This window comes from Ursus americanus, chromosome 8 (genome assembly GCF_024610735.1).
Source record: "Ursus americanus isolate L20-20 chromosome 8, mUrsAme1.1.p, whole genome shotgun sequence".
In the NCBI taxonomy this organism is placed as follows: domain Eukaryota; kingdom Metazoa; phylum Chordata; class Mammalia; order Carnivora; family Ursidae; genus Ursus; species Ursus americanus.
In genome coordinates this window covers 74,076,013-74,092,939 of record NC_142134.1, presented here as the reverse complement: position 1 = coordinate 74,092,939, position 16,927 = coordinate 74,076,013, and the positions used below count along the sequence as shown (strand labels likewise).

General features: G+C 44.2%; 1 protein-coding gene across 3 annotated transcripts in view; it reads right to left on the bottom strand.

Annotated features, from left to right (window-relative positions):
* Positions 1-649: 649 nt before the first annotated feature.
* The window catches only part of BOD1L1 (biorientation of chromosomes in cell division 1 like 1), a 53,008-nt gene continuing 36,730 nt past the window's right edge, over positions 650-16,927 (bottom strand). Inside the window, exons 16-27 of one of the 3 annotated variants that reach the window (XM_087864271.1) lie at positions 16,510-16,582; positions 15,198-15,277; positions 13,466-13,550; positions 13,056-13,126; positions 11,672-11,747; positions 11,445-11,479; positions 10,362-10,407; positions 7,996-8,045; positions 7,814-7,898; positions 7,247-7,400; positions 4,682-4,822; positions 650-1,998 (exon numbers count right to left, since the gene is read on the bottom strand). In XM_087864271.1, the coding sequence (XP_087720397.1) occupies positions 1,881-1,998; positions 4,682-4,822; positions 7,247-7,400; positions 7,814-7,898; positions 7,996-8,045; positions 10,362-10,407; positions 11,445-11,479; positions 11,672-11,747; positions 13,056-13,126; positions 13,466-13,550; positions 15,198-15,277; positions 16,510-16,582 (1,014 nt within the window). In that variant the 3' untranslated portion in view covers positions 650-1,880. Of the gene's footprint in view, positions 1,999-4,681; positions 4,823-7,246; positions 7,401-7,813; positions 7,899-7,995; positions 8,046-10,361; positions 10,408-11,444; positions 11,480-11,671; positions 11,748-13,055; positions 13,127-13,465; positions 13,551-14,228; positions 14,315-15,197; positions 15,278-16,509; positions 16,583-16,927 lie in introns of those variants that run through there. The other 2 variants (XM_045771321.2, XR_015725591.1) reach the window with 2 other exon arrangements.

The window sequence follows — 16,927 nt, the reverse complement described above, 5'->3', positions numbered from 1 at the left end:
TCCTTCCACTGAATACTAGCAGGACCAAGTTACCATGATGACCAAGAACTGTGGTAGTTCCCGTGCCCCCGGGACGCCATCTCCTTCCTACCTGGGTTTCAGGACAACTGGAAGCCGAACGGTCTAGTTGAGTTCCCGCCAGAAAATTCCATATTCCAGCGTCAATATTTAGTTCCAGCTTTATTAAGAGGCAGCATTTCCTCACAACCCAACTGCTTAGTCCCCGTGAGGTCATGCCCAGAGCAGGCGTAACTGAACTGAACACGCTGCTTTCATGCTGAGAACACAGCTTCACGTATGCACTTCCGGCGAGCCAATCTAAAACTCACAGTGCAGACGTTGTTGGTCAAGGACTTTGGAGCCTGGGGACCTACACTGGCTTCTCCTGACAAACCTTAAGAAAAATCACTTCAGCTTTTTGGGCTTTGGTTAAATTCACCTTGTTCCTTGTCTCCGAGGTCCCTTCCAGGTCCAACATTCAATTCTACCAAGAGGCCATCGCGGACTCGTATTTGACCGTGAAAATGGAACATCTCTAAGACCAAGTATTTGGAGAGAAGAAATGGTTCCCACAGGAAGAAAATTTAAAATACAGAAAAAAAATTCTTACCACTCAAGTTTTGGAAACATTTTATAATTTATATATAAAATCTTGTAAGAAACCATGTAAAATGACAGAAATATCCACCTTACATTAAGAGTCAAAAAAAATTCACACACACTGAATGTAAATTTTAATTATAAAACAATATGAACAAAACGTTTTAAAATAATCTCAATTATTTGGCAACTCATCATGTCATTGCTAGAGACAAATTTGATCTTAAGAAAAATTTAATTTTATGAAAAACTTAAGTTGGACAGTTTGTTCATATGGGAGTTAAAACATGTTTAAAAAAGAATCTGGCAATAAAGCCAGTTTCTATCCTGAAATAATCGCGTATAAAACAACATAAAATCCTGAAGCTCGAAAGACAGGAGTGACCTAATCTCGATGCACTTCCCTTCACTGAAAAGGACAACATGGGAAGAGAATGGGCAGAGCCTCGGAAGAGCACAGACGGGAGGAATGAACAGCGACAGAGGCATGTTTGCTGCAGGTGACAGGACGCAACTCTACCTGAACCAGAACCTCTCACGCCACTGGGGCTGGAAGTCAAGGCACAGATGCGAGCATAATCTAAAAACAAGTTACATTCTTAAAACAGTCACAAGTGTGAGCGGAGAAGCAATGCAGACCCTTTCTTGAGCTTAACTACTTCACTTGGATACATGCGAGAAGATTCTGTATTTCCTGCCAGATCATATTCAGAGAGTAACAAGGCAGGCAGGATCCTAAAACATTTCTACTAATGACTGCATAGCATTTAAAACCCTTTTTTTTATATAAAAAAAAATAATAAAATAAAATAAACAGATATATAGTAAAGTTCACAGATAAGTTTTCTCTGTAAAATAAATAAAGTGTTCATTGATTAGCATCATACATAGAGTAAAATACAACCTATTTTTACATGTTTATATACTGTACACGGATTACCAGTAGGCAGCCTGATGTCTGATGGGCTGGAAGGGTTTGCATTAGTGATGTGTCACATCGGGAAATCCCAATTTCAAATGTTAAAATATACAACTACTTTGTTTTGAGTTCAGATACAAAGTAAACTTATTTTCCTTTATCTGAAATAAATGTACATACTATCTTCTATGAACAATAGTTTATAAAGCTGTTGAAAACAGAACAAGAAAAAGCTTGCACCTAGGAACTTAGAGCACATGCATGTCCTTTCCCTGGTTAAAAAAAAAAGCCTATGGCCCCGAGGCTTGATTCTCTTCTCTCGGCTATGTCCCCGACAAGCCAGGGGCGGCGGAGGCCAGGATTACCGCTTGGCCTTCTTCGAAGGGGCTTCTTCCACCCTCTGCTGGCCTCTGGTTCGGGCTCCGGGGGGGCTGGCTTCCCTCTTGCGTTTGCTAGAAGGGGAGAGCTGGGCCTTTGATCTGCAGTAAAACAAAAGTCAGGGCAGCGGTGAGAGCTGAAAGGAGTGGCTTCGATAATTTGGGAGTTCTTTAAAACAGGGAAGGTTTTTGCACTTGAGAGCCAGGAAGAGAAAACCTGGGTCACATTTATATAGGAAGAGGAGACTCTAGAAGAACTGTGCTAACGGGTCATCTGCTGACCAGCTCACACCCAAACGGCACGAGAGGAGGAGCTCGGAGGCCTGTGCTCCCCCCGTTCCAGCTCGGTCACACTCCCGGTGCCGGCCTGGGTCAAATCTACCTTCTTCTCTGGGTCCTAGTCCTTTTATCTACAAAACAATCAACAGCCAGTCCTCCACGTGCTGTCCCAAGGTGAGGTGACCAGCAGGAGCACAGCAGGACCGTGGACAATGTCCAGGTGGTGCCTGATCACGTCTCATGGGACAATGTTACGGAGGAGAGCCGGCAATGCTAGAAAAGGCACGGGAATTTCAGAGCAGCATTCTGGCCAACCTCCCTGCCACCAGCCTATCCCCGCTCTCCCATCTGCCACAATTATCTGTTGGAAACCCCAATGAATCAAGTCACTGTCCTGTTTATCTGCTACACGTATAATCCTCTTGACTACCTGAGGCTTTCAGGATAAAGTCGTCCCGAGAATTCACGAAGTCCTTTATAATTTGCCCTGACTTCTGCTCCAGCCTGGGCTACGGTCCTGCCAAAGTATGGCCACTGCCAAACACAGGACATTCTTTCACATTTCCATGCTTTGGCACGTGAGTTTTTAGAGAATCACCCCACACCTCCCACCCAGCACATGTCCTTGTCGTTAAGCCCCAGTTCCAAAGCAAGTCCTTCTGGAAAGCCTTCCTCATCACGGAGCAAGCTGCTCTCTGGAAATCCCGCGGCACGTTGTCTTCACCAGAGTGCTTACCACTGTGATGAGCCTGCTGGTTTTCCCAACTGTAGGCTGCAGTCGTTATTTTAAAACAACACGCAAATAGACCACAACAGAAAATACCACTGGTATTACTTCTATTAAATTTGGATCATGAGAATTTTGTTGCAGTGATAGCGGCAGAACGTGAGCACTCCGCAAATATACTGCGAAACAGAGTTTTCATGTGGGCGGTGCCAGAAAGGCGTGCAAGTCACGGACACACGTCTCCCCGACTAGGGTGCTTCTCTGGGGCAGCTGCTAGGTCTTACTCCTCTTCCTCTCCCCAGCACCTTGCACAAAGACACATGTCAGCAAGCAGCCACAGTTCTATCCATGAAGGACAAGGCCTGGAAAATCAAACTTGCAGGAGACAGACCAATGGGGCTGCACTGATAGAAAGACCGGTCTCGCTTATTGCTCTTTTGGCAGCACAAGTGAATAAACTCGGACTGAGTCACAGACTGCTGTACAGGACGCAGCGTCAGCAAATCTGCATGTGCGCAGAGGGGCTGGAGAGCAGTGTCTGCCGATCTCCCGTTTCAGGCCGTGTCGGGAAAGCCACTGGCCGCTGAATGAACACCTCCTCGCCGAGCAGCGGGCACGCCAGCGCTGTGCCACATGCCGCGTAGCAGGGGACGGCAGCTTCCTCCGGGCCGTGTGAGCTCGGGGGGTCACCCAACATGTGGTCTGTGACCAGCGGCAGCAGCACCCCCCGGGAGCTATTAGACATGCAGACTCTCAGGTCCTACCCAGACCTATAGACGCAGAATCTTAGCGCCGACCTTCCCCGACTGCTCCGCAATTCCATTTTGAGAAATATGGACCAGACCTTCCTGAGATTCCTTCCTTCACTTATGAAATAAGGATAAATACTACATTTCCCTTAATGAGAATTAAATGGGAGAATCCATATGAAAGATGCCTGGCACTTCAGTGTGCTTCCCCTTCTAGAAGACGGGGATGGAGCACACACATGCACTACCCGTATGCTGGGAAGATCGACTGTTGTAAGAGATGTCACAACGGCTTTTGTACCCTGTGAAGTCTTTTTATCTGCTGATGCTATCATGTACAGAAAGTACAAGACCCGCATCTCAAGGACGCAGCTTAGAGTTCAGAGAGGGCATACACCGCCACCCTGTGCACAGCCGGCTGGACGTGCCGCGAGAAGGACAGAGAGGAACTGAAGCAGCGGGGCCTCCTGAGGACGGAGTGTGACGGATGGCAGTGCCTGGCCTGCTGGCGGCCGGCGGCAAGGGCGCTCAAGGACCAGCACAAGCCAAGGCCGCAAAGGAGGGCTGAGCGCAGCCTGTGGGAAGCGGTAGGATGAACGCGGCTGCGGATGGTGGGAGCCGGCCAGGGGCTGGGCCGGAAGCGGCTGTTTACCAGTCACCCCATCACCTCTCAAAACTCTGGCTAAAACCGAAGCGACTCTGGGCTGTGACGCGACTGGCCATGCTGTGCTGGTTTGGCCAAGTACTTGGACCTGCGACCACTCAGGAAGAAACACGCCTCGTCTTTGGTGCTGGCGGCCGGGAGTCGGTGTGCAGGGCTCCCAGAGCCCGAGGGCAAGTCTGTGGCGAAGCGCCTTCTGCAGCCCCTCCAATGCCTTCTGGAGTGGGTTTCCATTTGGGAAACTGATGATCCCAAAAGACAGTTATTTGGCAAGAGAAAAATTTTAAAGGAACTTGGGAAGAAAACGTTACTGTACCAAAAATAGTCTCTGGGGATTAAAAATGATTTCAAGTGTAAGCAGGGACTTACCTTCCTACTGGGGGAGATTTACTACCTTTTTCACTGGTAGAGAACTTCTCCTTTGCTAATATTTGGCGATTTCTAGCAGAAACGGTTTCTGGGCTGCCAAGTGCGGACGCTGCACGTGCAGAAGGCTTGCCACGATGCTTTCTGAAACAGATGACAGAGACATCGGGCAGCCGCACACTGAGCATGCCAGGCCTGGGGCCTCCACAGAAAGGACGACGCTCTTCACGGGCGAGCCAAAGAACAGGGATGAAAAGCAGAAAATGGCAGGTTTTCTGGACGGTTGGTACAAAGCAGGTCTGATGGCACCCACATCTAACTGCCCGCATATGACGGTGCCTCTGCTTTTACTGTGCGGGGCATCTTGTCACGATTTAGAGACAGACGACTCCGTGATGATAAAAAATACACCGGCCGACAAGAGGACAATCCCTAAAGCGCTCCCCAGAGTAGAATAAGGGGCCGAGACGGTACAAGACAGTACAGGCCACAAGGCTGGCTGGTCAGGCCCCGCGACGGGTCCACGCAGGAAACCGCACCGGGACCAGGGAACGGAAGAGCAGGTGCGCCAGCCAGACTGCAAGAGAAAGGACTGGCTGAGCCGGTGTGCGGGTCCAGCCGAGGGAACGGAGACTGGGCGCGCACCGAAGCACGTCCCCCCAGGATAAGGTGGGGCAAGCCTGTTCTGAGTTCACCAGTCCATGCTATCCTTAGAGAGGAGAGCAGATAAATTCTGGAGAGCAAACAGGATGAGGAGAGGGATCAAAATAAGAGAAGCCTGGAAGCTGCCCTCCAATGTTCAGGGAAATGCTGAAGAAAAGCCCAAGAGCAGAACTAAAACACGAGCAGACGCTCAGGGAGGCCAGCTTCCACCGGACACAAGGACGAGAACACCGAGGAGGAGGCTTCCCTGTCCCCAAGAAGCCCGCAAGCAGAAAGGCCTTTGCAGGGGAGCTGCTGTGCAGACAGGGAGGCGCTGATGGGTTAGCAGCACTGACCCATGAAGACCCCAGCTGACCCCAAGAATCTGCACTGAGGAAGATGCCAGAGCCTGAGAACCAATCGACTGATGCCCCGGAATCTAAACTAAGAGAAAAGGATCCATTTGTCAATCAAAAGTTCTTAAGGCACATTAAGGAAGAGCGCTGACAGTCTAGGTGATTCTAGAATCCTAAGTCAAATAAGATTTGTTTTCAGAGAATGAATTTTAAAAGGCAAACCTGACCACTACTTTTAGACACTCACTCCAAGACAGCAACCAAGAAGGCCTACAAAACTGTCTGAGGTGGGGCCCTACTGTCCCGGACGATCTTTGCGTGAGTGTTTAAGGAGGTGGGGGTGGCGGGGTGGGGCGCTCCAGAGCCCGACCCTCTCCCATGAGCAGGAAACTTGATTCTGTCTCTTCTATTTATCTGAGTTGTTCCATCTAAAAACAAATACGAGACCACCACCTTACCTTCAGCCGTGGGAGCTCTTAAAGTCTCGTGGCTCTAAAATCTGAGTCTTTGAGAAACCAAACCGTGGTATGGATGGCTACTAATGGGCAAGTCTGAAGTGAACAGAAATAGGCTGATTTTAAGTCTTTATATGAACACAGGACATTATTACTGTTACACTGTGGTGACGGGCATAGGAAGTGATACTCTCGAAATAAATGTCCCTGAACTGTTTGATTAATGTTGGCTAATGAAATGACACAAGACGATACCAAATTAATAGCCTGCGAATCCCCTTGAAAATGGAAAATATTCTTGCTCTAGTAAGTTAATAAACCGTAAACGGATGCGACAGGGCTCAGAATGCGCAGTGGGAAAAAGAACGTTGACTGATGTTAATGGGTGCGGGTGGGGGTGTAACTGGCAAGTGATGTTTGTCCAGAGTTAGACAGATTTCTTTCCTTTAGGACGATGCCGAGCCCTTAACATTTTAACGTGCGCTGTGACTTAGGAAGGAGAAGGAATTCACCGGCATTCCCCAAACTCATTTGACCATGGCACTCTTTTTTCCAGGGGCTTCTGGCTATACTGGGGTTTGGGAGAATAAACTCTGGGCAACATGAAATTAAGTTATGTTAGTAAAAAATGGTTGCATATGGGCCATTTCACATGGTCAGCCTATTCCACTGTGGAATCACACGCGTCCTACGACGGTGATGGGCACGCCTGCCTTCTCTCTCGCATGGAGCTGAGCGTGCTGCCTGCAGGGACCGTGTTATACACAGGGTCTGCTTTCACCCACAGGCCCGGCATGGTATCTGAGACACGTCCTGAGGCTCGGTAAGTATCTGTACAGGAACTGTATGGGTCCCACCAAACAGGCATTTAGAACCTGGCAAAGACTCTGATGTGACCCTCGACAACAGTTTAAGACGGAAGGTGGGTTTCTCCAAGAAGAACTGCCGCGTCCGAGGGCTAAGTGCATGTGCTCTCTGCTGAAGATAAAACAGAAGGAAATGGCTTAGGCTGCAGCATGAGGGAGTCAATGAAAAGAGAATCCCATGAAAGCCAAAGCTGCTGTCTGATGGAGAAGCTGGTGGAGACCTCTGGAAGCTCTCTGCTGCCCCGTTACCTCTGAGCCTCTGATCTGGTGGTGGACCTCGTAGTGGCTCCCGAGGGCTCCTCCTCTTCCTCCTCTTCCTCTTCCTCCTCAGACTCCTGGTCCTTCTTGTCCTCAGTGGCTTCAGAAACTGATTTCTGGCGTTTTCTTTCTGGCTCTGAAGATTCTGTTCAAATAGAAGGGTAACACCTGGACTGTACAATTCCCCAAGACACTTCCAAAGGAGAGTCATGGAGTTTAGAACGTAGGGTATTAGGGACTTGGAGGCAGAAGAAGTGGTTTTCCATTTCCTTTTGTTCCAGCACTTGCAATTCACGACTGTTTAACTTAATCTCAAACACATTTGGGATAGTTTACTTAGGCAGTTCACAGCCAACATTCATGAAAAATTCACATGTACTCAGAAAAGCATCTGGGATGTACCATTTCTGACATGGGATTAGAGCCATTTCACACATATTTATGTAATATTAATACTAGCTGTGCCCCACTGGATTTCTCCTCATCCAGAGAAAAACTCTTAAAAAGGTGATTTTGAAATGATAAGACCCCGCAATTAAGAATGTGCCAGAAACATACCAGCATCATCTGACAGAGTGAGCGAACGCTTGGGCTTTCTTCCTCTCCGACGCACACTTGCTACTGTTTTTTCTTCACTATCATCCTAGAAGCAATAAAATTAAAGTGGAAGGGGTGGTTAGCTGAACATTTACTAAGTTGATCCCTAAAGGACACACCTTGACAAGAACATGGAGACTTACGTTGCTTACACTTCTTTCTTGTTGGGTACTGGTTTCTTTATTGGACTCATCTAAGAAAAGGAAAATCTCTGCATTAACACTCTCTTAGTGTAAAATTAACTTTCAACAGTCTGGCTTGTTATCTCTGAACGTACCAGTGCTGATTAATGCACTCTTACAATTTATCATTATTTTTTTATCAGGCAAGCAAAGTTCGAGTCAGAACACCTAGCGGAAAGTACATTCGAGGGGTGCCTGGGTGGCTTAGTCGTTAAAGGTCTGCCTTCGGCTCAGGGCGTGATCCCGGGGTTGTGGGATTGAGCCCCGCATCGGGCTCCCTGCTCTGCTGGGAGCCTGCTTCTTCCTCTCCCACTCCCCCTGCTTGTAGTCCCTCTCTCACTGTCTGTCTCTCTCTCTGTCAAATAAATAAATAAAATCTTAAAAAAAAAAAAAAAAAAAGAAAGAAAGAAAGTACATTCGAATGCAAGTCAGGGCCTCCAAATTTGCACTTCAGACTTGTCACAAATAACCTATGCGATCTGGAAAAATTACTTAAATTCCTCAAGCCTCAGTTTTTCATCTGTAAGATAAAGACCTGGGTTAGACCACCTGTAGGGTCCCTTTCAGATCAAATGCTCTGTACCCAGAAAGGGAGGAGGAAAGGGACATTTGGGGAGCCCTCAAACCACACCAGGACACGCAGATCTGGATTACACATCTCACTGAGCTCTCAACGTAGCTCCCTCTCTGTTACGACCCCCATTTGGTAGTTAGGAAAAACGAGACTCAAGTAACCTGATTTAAGTAATGTGTTCAGTCACAGAACTAATAAGTAGTGCGATAGCTGGAGTTCTCTTGACTAAAAACAGTTACATCAGAGCAATTAGAAAAGTACATATTTAAGCCTATTTTAGGTTGTGTAGGCCTATTCTTTATATATTTGCTTTCTGTAGATGTTACAGTTTTCTGACAAGGGAAAAAAATGAAGTTTACTTCAATGCACTATTTGAAGTAAAAGTTATGGGGATGCTTCCTAGACACTCGACAACCCAAAGGTACTTCTCACTGGTGGCAAGGTCCACGTATCACCCTTTCTGCAAGTTCAGTACACTGATGTAGACGGAAGAGTTACACCGAGGAGGCCGACAGTGAAGAAGCCTGTCGTAACTGGTCATCATTACCCAGACTTGGAAAATCGCTGCCAAACCCCAAAACATAATCACACAGCTCAAATTAGAGTCCTTAAAGGGCATTCAAATTATAAAGGTTTCCTGTCGTATGGATTCAAAATATGATAAAATTATGAATAAAAACTGGCTAAAAACCGATCATAGGCAGAATCTCCCCTTGTAAAAAAAAAATAATAAATCAACCTTAATTTTCTGAGAGACAAGAAAAACTGAAATACAATCACAAGATCACACACAGTTAACTATGTGGAAAGGTTTCTAAATTACATATTTGCTTTACCTTGATAGAATATGTACTTTTCTGATCTAACCAGCCATTTATTTTATCCCAAACAGTTGTCCCAGTCATCTTTTTTGCCTACGCCAATCCTTTAAAACCCACCAAAAGAACGTGTGCGTTTTTTTTTTAAGATTTTATTTGAGAGTAAGAGAGAGCACTTGTGGGGAGGGGGGGGCAGGGGCAGACGGAGAGGGAGGAAGAATCTCAAATGGATTCCCTGCTGAATGTAGAGCCTGACACGGGGCTCGATCTCATGACCCTGAGATCATGGCCTGAGCCCAAATCAAGAGTCAGATGCTTAACCAACTGAGCTACAGGCGCCCTGGTATTGTTGTTTTTCTGTAAAAATATTTTTAACCATGAAATTATTATATACACATTGTAAAAATGCTGGAAAATTCAGGCAATGGTAACAATATGGAATGTTCCCATTATCCCACCACCCAGAGCCAATCATTGTCAACATTTTGGAGTATTTTTCTCCTTGGAATGAGGACAAGAATAACTGAAACAGTTTTATCTCTTGCACTCTGGCTTTGGAAGCTACACAGGCTGCTTTCAAAATTCTCCTGAGAACAATAGGCTCTTGAGTAAATTCCCGTCTTCCCGGTAAGAGTGCCTAGTTCCCAGGCTGGTCTCCTTCTCCCTTAAACATATCCAGTAAATTATGATTTGGACACAGCAGCGTCGTCCCTATTTTACTTTTTGTTGCCTTCACCCTCCTCTCTGGAGGCTTCCAAAACCAAGACGGGCTCAGATCACAAGAAAAGCCAATAGCTGTGGTCTCCCACGGCTACAAGGACAACGGTTTTAACCCACTTCATTGAGAAACAATGAAAGTCTAAAACCTTCCCCAGTAGCCAGCTGCCCCTTCCCCTTCCTTACACCCCACGCAGAGCAATGCTCTAGGTACACACCTGTCTGTGTTAATTTGGGTTTGCCGCCAGGTGGAGACTGTTCTACCTAAATTTAAACCAACAAAAAACTGAATTTAGCAGTTAGTCATCATCACCAAGAAAGTCATTCGTTCTCCAAGGCAGGTTTAGGACCTTTATTATGTAGGCAGAGTATATGGAACCTATTTTTTGCCCCTGATTGAGAATACCAAGCGAATATGGATGTCCCACTTCTGAACACATGTCTCTCCACAGGAGAATTAGGGCTGCCGCGCACCTCTTCCCAGCCACCCCGCCGTGATGCTGAGAGAGGAGCAAGCGAGGTGATGTGGCCGGGCCACTGTTTATATTCCCCACACCGTCTTACAGGCTGGCAAATGCGTTCGCCTATGGCGCTTTGGTTTTGCTGTCTCGTAATAATTCTACCGAGATGGGTACTACAGGTATTGTTATGCTGCTCCATGTCCGAGGAAATAGGAGTCTCAGGAGGGTCACATGATCAGCCCAGTGTCACAGCTCTGGAAGTAAGGGGCAGAGCTGAGGCTGGAACCTCATTTGCTTTTGGTAGGACACTGGACATACGTCTGACCTTCTGATAATGCTGTCACTGAAACTCATGCAATGAAGTCTCGATACAGTGATTTTGTTGACTATACACTTCAGGGCCAAAGACAAAGAATGTTTACAAAGATAAAGTGTCACTGAGGATTTTCCTGCATTGAAATCAATGTACATTTTATTATGAAAGGAACTCCACAGAGAGTAGTAAGAGGTGAGACATACTGGAGGTTTCCATAAAGAAGCCATTATCTAAAAACCGTATAAAACAACTATTTTCTATATTAATCAAGGATGACCACCAGAAGGCAAGTCCTTATATAATTTTTATAAAAGCAAACTCACAAGTGAGGATGGGATCAGACTGCAGAATAGTCTGTTTATGTAAAGACATCAGTAATTAAAATATTACTTAAATGGTTATTCAGTGTTTTATTTAAGGGATTCTTTTCATGCTTTTCAAATATTTAAAAAAATAAAGTAGTGGAAAATAATCCAGGTCAAGGGCAAATACTCCCAGAGTTCTCATCTGTTACAATTACTTACAGTGACAATGCCAGTATCTGTTTTGCAGTCTTCTTCTAAAAAATAAAAAATAAAAATCTCACTTACAAATCAGTTTGAAAATGTCTTTTTTTAAAAGTTGGCCCCAAACCCAACATGGAGCTTGAACTCACGGCTCTAGATCAAGACATCCACTCTCTACTGACTGAGCCAGCCAGGCGCCCCTGAAAAGGTCTTGCATGTGAACTAAAAACACAACAAATACCTACTTGTTTTCAATGCTGTTTCTAAGGGGTGTTTACGAGGTCTTCCTCTTTTCCTTTTAATAATTACTGGCTGATCTTCCTAAGGGGGAAAGGAAAAAAAAAAAAAGGCAATAAAAATTTTTAACATGAGATTTAGAGTTCCCTCCTCAGAGGTCTCGGATCCCAACTCTGTCACTTAAAAAAATACATGACACCGGTGCTTCATTTCTCGCCATGCATTCCGTCACCTGATGAACACTGAGAACTGTATTATGAATCTACGCGGTAGTGAGGAATGAGAGATGACAAGGTAACGGAAGTGAGTACTTCGTGTCCGCTCTGACTTCTGCCATCGGTATGCATGTACATTTAAATTTGGATTTAGTCCTAGTCGCTTGTGACCAAATGTTATCCCTTATGAAAAATAAAGGAGACTGCTTAACTTCTCATACAGAAGTGTGAAGTGACAAAAAGAACTATTAAGAAGTTGTACTGGGTAGAATTTAAGAAACAAAACTGATGAACACAGGGGAAGGGAAGGAAAAATAAGATAAAAACAGAGAGGGAGGCAAACCAGAAGAGATGCTTAACTCTAGGGAACAAACTGAGGGTTGTGGGGGAGGGTGGGGGGATGGGGTAACTGGGGGATGGGCATTAAGGAGGGCGCTTGATGGAATGAGTGCTGGGTGTTGTATGCAACTGATGAATCACTAAATTCTATCTCTGAAACTAATAATACACTAAACGTTAACTTGAATTTAAATAAAATCTGAAAAAGAAAAAGGTATCAGACAGGTAAACTTGGTAATGGTTATCTAGGTGTGCCTGGTGTATAGGTTGTTTCCCTTGATTTATGGGCCTGTCTCAGGCCAGTGGATTCCAGCCCCCACTGGGCTCCCTGCAAATCCCGAGGCAGGGAGGGGGCAGGGCTAGAGGCTGGCCTGCTCCTGCAGCCTCCCAGGAATCCCCCACTGGGCCTCACGAAACTGGGTCCCACTGGGCACCCGCTGTAGGCCTTCTGCACACCCCGCTGTGCTGCTCCCATTTCGTCCTGTCCAGACGCCAGGGCTTAGCCGCCCCGTTCTCTGACCTAAACACTTGCCTGGCTTGGCCGTGCCCTACTGCCAGGACAGGAACGTGACTTAAACACTGAGGTACAGCTCTGGGCTGATCCCATGCGTCTTGACAGAACTAGGTCTCATACGAATGTTTGGATGAAATGAAAATGGAGAGACCAAAATTAATCAAACTGACACTGATAAAATGCACAGTACGAAAGGGTGTCCCACTGCACTAAAAACATGTACTTCAAAAGCACTTGACAAAAACTTTAGGTAATAGCATTTAACACATTTTGTCGTTAGTACTTAAAATATCTGAATAGGAAGAAACGAAAGACATCCCCTACCTCTTGAGATTTAATGTTGTCATCGTCATTCTGCTCCATCTTTTCGCCAGCCGCTTCGCCGCTGTATTCGTCTGCAGAGACAGCAGAGCTCGGTTCAGGGCCGGGGACCACAGTCGGCCGCATGGCCGCCACACTGGCCCAGGTGGCCTGCACGGCCCCAGTCACATATGCACACACGCGCCATCCACAGGCCTACACCACCGAAGTTACCAAGTGGGAGTCGGGCTAACTGATAAGAAGCACACTCTGGATTGAGTTAAGATCCAAATTCAAAATGATTCCCAAGCCCTGTGAATAGGATGTGTATTCTCGAGGGAGGGCAAACGAGTCAGCCGTGGTTTAGGCCGTGAAGCCTGGTGAGAGAGGAGTCTCGTCTCAAAACAATTTATCTAAGTCCGTATATTACTCACCTTTCTCGTCCATGGCCCTTGCAGCAGTGCTGTTTGTCTTAGAACTTGTTTTAGGTAGTTCTTCCAAATCTCCAGCGTTCTCCTCCTGTGGAGAAGTGGAACGACAGAAGAAGCTTCTTAACCCTGCCTCCACTTGTCCTCCCCAAAGTTTTCCTTTCTATTTCAAAAACAGATTTGTAACTGCTTTTTATAAGTTTGTTGCAGAATTTTTAAAAAGTTAACTATTTTTTGCAGTTAGTGAGGCTATACAAGGAGAAACAAATTCTGAAGGCAGAACAGCATGAGATAAAGCTCAACCATAAAGCGACAAGGGCATTATTCTTTTCCCTGCAAAACAGAATCAGTCTTTTCCTCCCTCATCCTGGATTTTATCTTTTTGAGAGAAACTCCAAAGAAGGAACTGATAGGAATTTGCAACAGATTTCTTTTCTTTATTGGGTGGTGGAGGAGGGGATTAGGGGGAAGCGATAAAGGGGGAAAGTGCCTAAGAGAATTTTGGGGTATTCAGCTGGGCTGATTTAGAGCAATGATCTCTCAACAGCTGAATCATTCACTCTGAGTTGCAAAACAGTTTTCAGCATGAAGTATCAAAATGTTGTACTGTAATACTAATATATACGTAAAAACAAAAACAAACCCACACAAATTAAAATATAAAATTAGAATTCTGTCTTATAAACACTGAAAACGTTATCTAGATTTGATTTTTTTTTAGTGAAAATGATTTGTATATTCTACTTAAATTCAGCATTAAAAAACTTACATGAAGTTGAAGGGAAAATAAAAAGAGACCCCTTCAATATTGCTGCCTCTCTCCAAATTTAGGAGTACTGTCTCAGGATTCTTGTTCTAGATAGGGCAGGGGGAAGGATGGGGTTAAAATCCTGTTTCTTTCCTTCACCACAACCAATTGAAATTCATGACGATACATGACTCTCTCTTTGGCTGTTAAAATTCTTTTACTACTTTTTATTTAGTTCATCAGTCACTGGTGGAAAACAGAGACTCTGAACTGGTTTTTAGCAAGCTAGAATTCAACTGCATATATTTTTATAAGCTGACTTAAATACTTTTGGAACATGGTAGAAAAAAATAAATTAGGGAAAGAGAGAAAAAGGAGATGGAACTAGTTTGGAATAGACAATGAGCAGCACCAAGTCTCAGAAATGGAAGCGTGCTGAAGAAGAGGTATCTACCAGGAAATGGAGAGATGTGGGCCCAGAGAGCAGGAGCAGAAATAAAAATTTCTGAGCCACCTCCCTGAGTCATCCGATGAAAACAAGACCGTATAAAAAAAGGCAGTGAGAGGCCAATCCTTGGACTGGACTACTTATATTTTAGGGGCAGGAAGTAAAGGAGAGAGAAGGCAGGGTACTAAAACTTTCAAGTGATACATATCACTATGTTTCAGTGTTTTGGTGCAAGCACACCTGCGGTAAAGCATCGGACACTTTGGAAGGAAGCACCTAGAAGCCTGAAGTCAATGACATCACTGAACAGAAACCTGAGTAATAGTTATACATAAACTGTGATTTTACAGTTTAAAATTATAAAGTGCAATATTAGGGTTTTTTTTGCAGGACTGTAAAAAATACACTTTTTATAATAAAGTGATTATAAAGATACGTAAAGTAAAAAGAATACTAGAATGAAAAAGAATGTTATAATAAGTGTTCACAGTGATGCAATTAGGTTACCCCCAAAACTTAAAATTAATACGTGGAAAGAATACCTTTGTATCTTGTGGTTCAGTTTCAGAACACTGCCTCTGTGCTGTTTCTATTTTGGAATCTAGGACATCTGGATTATCATCTGTAAATCAGTTTGGACAGAATCACAAAGGAATAAAAGCTAAATGAAAAATGAAATGCACAGTTCTATTTTAAGACAGTTTAAGACTTCTTTTTTAGTCTTGTGATACAATGAAGCCAAAAGTTATTCTAAATGTATTTATGTCATGTGATTTAAGCACTGAACACTGCCTGTGGCCCTGGCAAGACAAAACAAAACAAAACACAACAAAAAATCCACAAACGCTTAGCTGACACCAAGAAACCAGCAGGTTCTATGGAAAGGGCTTTAGGCATACAGAGTTCCCAGAGATACTTTTAACTCCCTGCATGAGTTACCACATAGAAGGTACAGCTTAGTGATTGAGACCATGGGCTCAGGAATCAGATTTACTTGGTGAGAATAAAGTCACAATCTTGCCGAATCTTAATTTCTTTATTTATAAAATGGTGATAATGCCTAACTCACATAGTTACTATGAATGTGTGTAAAATAACATCAATAGTACCTAAAATATGAACTCGAGAATTAAAAAATAATTACATACTCCCAACGAAAAAATGAAAGTATTTATCCATTCTTTCTCACATATTACTGAATAAATATTCATTACGACTGTATTCCACGTCAGGTATCAATGTATAAGTCTACACCATCTGATATGGCAGCTGTTAGCTACATGTGGCTGTTGAAATTTAAATTAAAACTGAATGCAATTATAAATCCAGTCTTTCATTCACACCGACCACATTCAGTTGCTCAAGAGTCACACGTGGCTAGTGGCTACTGCACTACACAGAACAAGTGTAGAGTATTTCCATCACTGTGGCAAGTTCTGCTGGACGGCGCTGTTATAGATCATGGGAAAATCAACAGTATGAACCACGGAAGGACTATTACATGAACCTTTACTAACGTGCTTCACTAGCTCTGTGGGGTGTCTGTTTATGACATAAAATCAGGAGTTCGGTGGTACCTGGCTGGGTCCTAGGCACAGGTAGGTTACGGGGGGAGCTCGGTATTGTGTGAGTTCCAGGGTTGGCTCACCTGCAGGTTACAATGTAGTTTCTAAATCAAGTTCAGCAAAAACCCTGGAGGTGTCAAGCCAGTCTGGATACAAACTGGACTCCAGAATTGTACAAGGAAGCAATTACTCCTCTTAAAAATGTTCTATGATATTGGCCTAATATTGTGGATGTAAAAATAATATGATCTTCAAAGATGTCTGAAAAAGGAACATATATTCTAAATACCCAGTTCATCTTCTGAAGAGGGATAATGCCTCTTTCTTTTTCTTTTAGGCATCTGCCTTTCTCCTTCTTCAACCTGGAATCAAGAATGACTATATATTAAAGTCAATAGAATCCGGAACCAAATCTACTGAAATGACAGCACATTTTATTAGCTTTAGTCTTTGAAATAAGTTTTTAAAAAATCTAGAATACAATTTTGGCCCCTAGATTTGGATGAGACTTATTTTGTAAGGTTGAGTCTTTTTTTTCGGATTTGAATGTAAATCTATACAAAACATTAAAATCTGTTTCCAGTTAGTCACTGTATTCCAACCATTCTAAAATACATTTTAAGAAAATATTTCTCTTTTTCCCATCTCTGAAGTCAAGCTATGTCTCATAATCAGTGGCATGTCCTAAATTAATTGGTAGTGTTCTT